The 7,870-nt window shown below is 44.7% G+C and overlaps 1 protein-coding gene across 2 annotated transcripts in view; it reads right to left on the bottom strand.

The window, feature by feature from the left end:
• Msra (methionine sulfoxide reductase A) overlaps nucleotides 1-7,870 on the bottom strand; it is a 324,774-nt gene that overhangs the window by 159,417 nt on the left and 157,487 nt on the right. For both annotated transcript variants that reach the window (XM_021182154.2, XM_029468781.1), the window contains exon 3: nucleotides 6,084-6,203. In XM_021182154.2, coding sequence (XP_021037813.1) covers nucleotides 6,084-6,203 — 120 coding nt within the window. The remainder of the gene's footprint in view (nucleotides 1-6,083; nucleotides 6,204-7,870) is intronic.

Here is a 7,870-nt window from a genome sequence, read left to right on the forward strand (position 1 = left end):
TCTCTCTCTCTCTCTCTCTCTCTCTCTCTCTCTCTCTCTCTCTCTCTCCCTCTCTCCTTTTATGAAATGCCTCCTTGGAAGCCAGATACCTCACAGCTATGTCACTCCAATCTCAGTTCTAGCAGAGAGAATCCTTGCAAATGATTTTAGGAAAAGAATGGTGGCCACTGGGATTTTTAAATCGCTGGAGTGCAAGCCAGTCTTGGGGGTGGGGGGAGAAATGGTGGCTCTGCAAAGCCTGTGGGCCATGAGCAAGGCCATCCCACATTTGAGCAGAGGCCATGCGCATGGTGTAAGACTTGGGAGTGTGGCTCTAAGAGGGATCAAAAGTCAGGCCTGAGATACCTGGGATATCCAAGCTGGGGAGGAGTATGCCTGTAATCCAAGAATTCTTGAGGCTGAGACAGGAGGACTGAAGGTGCCAAGCCAGCCTGAGCTCCATGGTTGGACCACTGCAAAACAAAACTGCACAAACGCCAGAGCATTTCTTCTCCCGGTTCTCCTGGGAGAGGGACATGCTGCCCTGTGCTACAGATTCAGCACTCATCAAGTCTGAGCAAAGAAAGTTTGGGCACATGTCCCAGTAGAACTAGGACTTTTAAATCAGGTCTGTAAGTGAGAAGGTAAATCAGGAAATTCCATCACAATGAATGTGAGCTCTATGTGAAAGATGAAGGGTCTCCAGGAAATGCAAGATGATAGTCACAGCATTTGGTGGAGCTGTGGAGCCCTCCCTTTTGCCTCTCAGCTTTGAAGACCTAAGCTCCATTACCATCCGCCAGTCCCACCCAGGTTAACCCAACCAGCAGAGAATGACCTCTGCATACTAATCTCAACCTTGACTGAGAAGCATCAAGTGGTGTCTGATTCTATTTGAAATGAGAATTTGTCTGTCTGCCTAACTAACATGGCCTTATTGTATCTTCTTCCTGAAAGCGATTTCCATAGAAGGTCAAAAGACAAGAAAGTTCTACAGCAGATGGATCAGAAGAAGAAACTGGTGGAAACTTGAGAATGGCATGGTATTAGAAGCTGTGTGTCTGCCCATAGGCTCATATAGTTGAATACCTATTCCCAGTTACTCAAATTGTTTGGAAAACACTTGGAAGGCGTGGCTTCATTGAAAGAGGTGTGTCACTGGGGACAGGCTTTCAGAAGATTCCTGCTATTCCCAATGCACCTCTGTTTCCTACTTGCAACCAAGATGTGAGCTCTCTGCACTTCATACTGCCATGCCTTTGTTCTCTCATGATGGAATCTAACTTTCTGAAACCATGAGCCCAATTAAATACTTTCTAAGTTGCTTTGGTCATGGTATTTTGTCACAGCCATAGAAAAGGAGCAGAGACATTGCCCTTGTGTCTCTGTGGAGCCACCTCCTTCCTCAGCTGTTGTCTCTCCTGGGTACCCTATCAGAATTCTGTCTTGTGTTTCAGCTGCCTGCCATCAGGGAGCACTGGGGGCTTCAGAGGGGAGTCTAGATAAGTGACCCTGTGCTGTCCACATACCCCTTTCTCAGTCACCATCTCCCTAAGTGGTGTTCTCCCGACCCCCTACTTTTAGGAATTTGAGGATTCTAACATTCCTAGGCAAGGGTACCTTTTACCCAATCAACTTTTACAATCAGAACAAAACCAATCCAGATACCCCACTCCATCCCAATCACCTTTCCTTTAGTGTCTGAGTAGAACCCAACATCATCTCTTTGTAGTCAGGAATCAGTTTCCATAACAACCATGCCTTTTGTTGTGCCCAAAGTTGGCAATCCTGTTCAGATGGAATGGACAGCTCTGCACGATTCCATCACCACCCAACCCCTTGAATCCCATTTTCACCCAGTGCTGCATCCTGATGCAAGCTCTTTGCATGGACTGAATCCTACAGAAATTGGACCTTTTTCACTTTCAAATTCAAACATCTGTGGGACAAAGCAAATCCTTCTTTACTTCCCACACAGGAATCATTTAGAAAAGCAGTGAGGTATTTTAAAGTTCAGCCAATGAATAGATCTGAATGAGGAAGGATGTGTGAATGGCTGAATAGAGGCCAACCAAACTGTAACAACAGTTGGGAGACTTCCACCAAGGTCAATGGCATAAACTATAAGTGGAGAGCAACTAAGGTAGAAGGTAAGTCACACGAACTCTGTGAGCCTCAACAATGCCTTTGTAATGGGCAGAGACTGGGATGCTATGTGGGATTGCATGAGAAAAGAAACCAAAGACTTAAGAAATACCTATTATAGTGCTTAGCATGCAGTAGAAATTCACAGGACAATCATATTGTCAGTGAGGCAGAAGGAACAGAAAGGGGCCCGTGGTTACATAAACAGGTGATTACAGTATCAGAACTGCCTTTTGTCCTTTGCAGAGTGAGGGTAACAGTATGGAGAGCAGGTATTTACAAGATTTCTTTATTAATTTGTGCATGTGTGTATGCATGTGCATGCTTGTGTATATATGTGTGTGTGTGTGTGTGTCCCTGTGTGTGGGTGTAATGAATGGTTTTGTGTGTCAACTTGACACAAGATGGAGTTGCCACAGAGAAAGGAGCCTCCCTTGAGGAAATGCCTCCATGAGATCCAACTGTAAGGCACTTTCTAAATTAGTGATCAAGAGGGGAGGGCCCATTGTGGATGGTGCCACCCCTGGGCTGGTAGTCTTGGGTTCTGTAAAAGAGCAAGCTGAGCAAACCAGGGGAAGCAAGTCAATAAGTAACATCTTTCTATGGCCTCTGCATCAGCTCCTGCTTCCTGACCTGCTTGAGTTCCAGTCCTGACTTCCTTTGGTGATGAACATCAATGCAGAAGTGTAAGCTGAATAAACCCTTTCCTCCCCAACTTGCTTCTTGGTCATAATGTTTTTTGCAGGAATAGAAACCCTGACTAAGACAGTGGGTTTTGTGGACATATCATGGTGTGCATCTAGAGGTCAGGGGACAAGCCTGAGGTACTGGTTCTCACCTTTTCACCTTGTTTGAGACAGAAATCTCTGCACTGCTTCCTAAGCCCAGTACCTATACCACTAACTTCCATGGATTCTCTTGTCTCTGCCTCCCATTTCCAAGTAAGGGATGCTGGGATTTCAGATGCTTTTACGTGTGTTTTAAAGATTCAAACTCAAGTCATCTTGCCTGTGAGCAAGCATTTTCTCCCAGTGGCCCATCTCCCCAGGCTTTGTGGGTTCTCTTAGTAACCTTTTCTTCCTAAGCCATTATTCCACATCTAGAATTGCAGGAAGGCATCTATTCATTTCCATTTCAGAGGCCCAAGAGAGTAAGCCTGGGAGATCTCCAGGGCCCACTGGCATCTCTAAGGATAGTCGTATATAAGCATCTATATTTTTGAAACAGAAGCAAATATATATATGGACTGACTACTGAAGAATGTATTCCATGTCCCACATTCCTAATGCTAGAGTATTTCAATTACTTCTATGAGCAAGAAAAACAAGAACAAAGGTTCTTATAGCACCTTCATTGCTGCAGTGACACACAGAAGAAAAATTCATACTTTTACCAACAAATCAGCATGACTATTTTTAAACAAGGTTCCTCCCTACTCCCTCAGGTGCCCATGGTTCCCAGCAATCCCCCATAACCACTGCCCTCAAAGCCCTTGCTTTTTTCCCCCTCCATTTTAAAACATTTTCTTTGTTTCTAATAGGGGTTTCACTACAAGGTCCAGGCTGCTTAAACCTACGTGACCCAAGCTGGCCTTTTATTCATGTCCTGCCTCAGCTTACCACATCCTGCATTACAGGCATGCCTGGCCCTCAAGCTTTTATCTTGATAAAACTATTCACATATTTAGAACATCATTTTTTTCTGTGTAGTGCTGGGATTTGAACTGAAGACCTTGCACCCACAAGGCAAGCCACTGAGATGTATCCTCAACTTTCTTTTTTTCCTTTATTTTTAGACATGATCTTGCTGAGTTGCCTAAGCTGGCCTTGAATTCACTTTATAGGCAGACCCTGAATTTGTAATTCTCCTGCCTTAGCCTCCTTAACAGGTGGAAGTACAGGGCTGTACCACTAGGCCCAGCTATATTTTTAAATATTACTTAGACCACAGGTCTCCAAAAGCCTTCCTAAGCAAGACCTTCTAGTTTGGTGATATGCTTTCTTGGCCCTAGGGGTTGAGTTCAGAGCCTAACACATATCAGGTGGGGCTGAATTCAGAGCCTATCACATATCAAGTAAGTGATCCACCACTGAGCTACATCCTCCTGTCTCTTTTTCTTTTCTTCTTCTAAAAGACTTATTTTTATTATTCTTAGTTGCATATATGCATGTCTGTCTGTATGTGGGTATGTGCATTTGAGTGCTCACAGAGGTCCCTGGAAGGAGGACCATCACTGATTCCCACTGTGTCTTGCTTTGTGATGGTCACAAGTCTCATCAACCTTCCAGAGACACTGTGAGAAAGGACACTAACCTGCTCCCAGGTGGAAAAAGGAACAAGTTCTGGTGGAAATATAACAGGCTCTGCTGCAATAGTACCAATAATAGATGGATGGGGGCAGACATGATGGCACACACCTTTCATTTCAACACTTAGGAATGCAGAGGCAAGTGGATGTCAGTGAGTTGGAGGCCAGCCTGAACTACATGGTGAGTTCCAGGCTAGCCAAAAGAGCTACCATACAATGTTAGGCAACAGGAAACCATGGGAGCTGTTGAATGCCAGAAACCAACCTCTGCAGGAACTGGCACTGGGTTGGAACCTGCATGGGCATCTCCCTGTGTTCTCCCTCAGCAGCATTCAGCACTTCCTTCTCTGCAAAGGGCTAGACAGTAAGTGCTTCCTGCTTTGCCATCCACACAGCATGTCCTGAGTCACTCACTCTTGCTGTTCAGGTACAAACATGTTCATTGACATGACAGAAAAACAAAGCAATGACCATTGCTATCATGATGCCCAGTCTTGGTTGTCAACCTGACTACATCTGGAATCAAGTAAAACAGAAGCTGCTGGGTGGTCCTGTGAGGGACTCTCTTGGGCAAATTCTTTGAAGCAGTAAAGCCCACCTGGGCAACACCTTCTGGTGGTGGCCCAGATAACAGGAGAAGGAAGCAACGTACTCGGGATTCCAGCATAGACTGAAGATCAGCAGCTCTCCAGGAATCCTCGAAGACTCCAACACTAGATTGGGACTGTGGAGACATCAGCCTCATGCCAGACTCTCCACCTCTCCACTGTGAAACAGCCATTGTCGGGCTACCCACATTGTATAAGACAATCTAATAATTCCCCTTTAAGATATATATTCTTTCTATCAGTTCTGTTCCTTTAGAGCACCTAATACTAATACAAATGTGCTTTAGAAAACTTATTTATAGACAGGCAGAGAGTGGTAATTGACAGATCTCTGTATCACAGCCTGGCTTCTCATGATCAATCCCTAAGAATATGTCTACGGCATGAGACATCTGAGGCACGTGGAGAGCACGATAGCAATGGTCTTGGTTTCTTCACACCTCCCTGTATCCCTGTGCTGGGCTCAGGAGCACTATCTAGGCCAGACTGTGGCCAGTTTAGTCCGTGGGGCAGTACTAAATGAGTACATGGAGAACAAGGCTCATCCTCTTGCTGTTTCCAGGTCTTAAGACATACCTGCATTTGCATTAGCTCACACCCATCTAAGACTTCTCTATTTCTCAGTCAGTGCAGACCAGCAGCCAGCACTGACTACCACAGGAGGTCATCTAAGAACAGCTGCTCCTTGAACTTCCCACCAGGTGACCACGGTCCCATGAGTGACACCAGGAAAGCCTCAAAAAGATCTGCCAAGCTGAGCCCAGTCCAGTTTGCTAAGCTAAATGCACAATTATTCCAATCAACCAAGTGTTATGTGGTTTTATTTTTCCGCAGCAAAAGAATAAAATGCATTCCATGGGAAGTCCATCAACCTCTACAGATACAACATGAGAAGCACAGAGGTCTAGTTACAGGAATGGTTAAAAAAAAAGACAGAGAGAGCACATATTCTTAAATATATGTATTTTGCATTTCAAAGATCTTGTCACCACCAGTAGAGATGAGCCCCCTTGTTCGTCCAGTGACTGAACCCCTGTCCCTACCTGAGCAGACCTCTTTGTAGGTGGGATTGCGTGTGTAGCCTCCTGCAAAGCCCACTTGGGTTGAGTACACTCCTTTCAAGACCCAGAACTTGCGCTCAGCTCCCCAGAAGCAGCCCATTCCTGCAGAGAACAAAACACAGATAAATCATGTATCCAAATTAAGTTGGTCACTGTGTGTCACCGTGTGTCGCCACAGCTGTTAGCTGAATGAAGAAGCTGCTCCTGTTATCTGATGATCAAAACGGCCCAAGACTCTGTCTTATACAGCAAGGTTTTAATGCTGAAGAATGATTTAGTGCCAGCAAGACTGCTCAGCAGGTAAAACTTGCTATGGGAACCTGATGGCTGGAGTTCCAAGCCCAGAGCCACACAAGCTGGATGCAGGCCCTCACATCTATAATCCCAGCACTCTGTGCCAAAATGGTGGTAGGGTGAGGACCTAAGAATCACCCTGAACCATGTGCAGAAATAACAAGAGGCTTCAACAGGTAGAGAAGGAACTTCAGTCCTAGGAAGCTGTCCTTCTATGTCCACATGCAAGCATACACACGTGTGAACAATAATAAACAGACATTTTAAATTTTCTTAAAATAATTTAAAAATTATTTGCATAGAACATCTGTTTATTCTCACACTATAAAAATATGGAAAGCCTCAGAGTAGCAAAAATACACTTTTGCCAACAACATAGTAAAAGGATAACTATTTTAAGGATATTTATGCATTTACTTCATAAGTTAATAGAAACATACGCGATCATCAGGTTCTGGATCACTGTAACAGGTATGAAAGGTTTTGTCGATGGAAATGGGGAAGCACACAAGACCAACAAAGACTGAGGCAGTTATTGCAAATTAACAATTTCACAGATGTGTTCCGTTTTAATAAAAGTAAGTAACAATAAATTTGCAAGTGATAAAGCAAGGCTCACCGAAAGTAAACTTTTCTGAGTTCTGTTACTGGGCATGAGTGAGGGGCTTGAGGTTGAGGTCAGGCAGCCAAAAAAATCACAGTCAACAAAGCCACAGTCACCTCATTTACACCAGTTACTCCATCCCTTTGTTATCTGAGAAAACTCAGGCCTGCCCCTCCAAACCATGCATGTCCACATCATGAAGGCTGCACGAACACAGGCAGTTCCTCGACGGCTCAGTACACCTGCTGTTCTCTGTCCTACTTCCACCCATACGTAAGCAGGACTGCTCCCTCGCTAGAGTTTTATATGCCTTTATTAAGCCATGTAGGATTTTATTGATTACTTTTCTGTTGGTGTGATAAAATATCATGGCCAAAGGCAACTTAAGGAAGAGTCCATTTTGGCTTACAGTTTCAAAGAGTGATGTGTCCGTAATGGTGGGGAAGACGTGGCAGCAGGGACAGGAAGCTGAGATATTATATTTCAACCATTACAAGATGCCAAAAATAACTGTAAGTAGGGTGAGGCTATAAACCCTTAAAGCCCTCCCCTAGAAATGGACGTCCTCCAGCAAAGCTGTACCTCAAAAAAGTTCCATAACTTCCACAAACAGCACCATGCACTGATGACCAAATGCTTGAATAACGAGGCCTATGGGGAACGTTTCTCATCCAAATCACCACACTGAGTTCAAGGTAAAGTAAGAGCAGATAAGCTAACACATGCCTCCAGCTCACAGTCTACACTAGCACATGCCTCCAGCTCACACAGTCTATACTAGCACATGCCTCTGGCTCACACAGTCTACACTAGCACATGCCTCTGGCTCACACAGTCTACACTAGCACATGCCTCTGGCTCACACAGTCTA

This window comes from Mus caroli, chromosome 14, assembly GCF_900094665.2.
Source record: "Mus caroli chromosome 14, CAROLI_EIJ_v1.1, whole genome shotgun sequence".
Classification (NCBI taxonomy): Eukaryota; Metazoa; Chordata; class Mammalia; order Rodentia; family Muridae; genus Mus; species Mus caroli.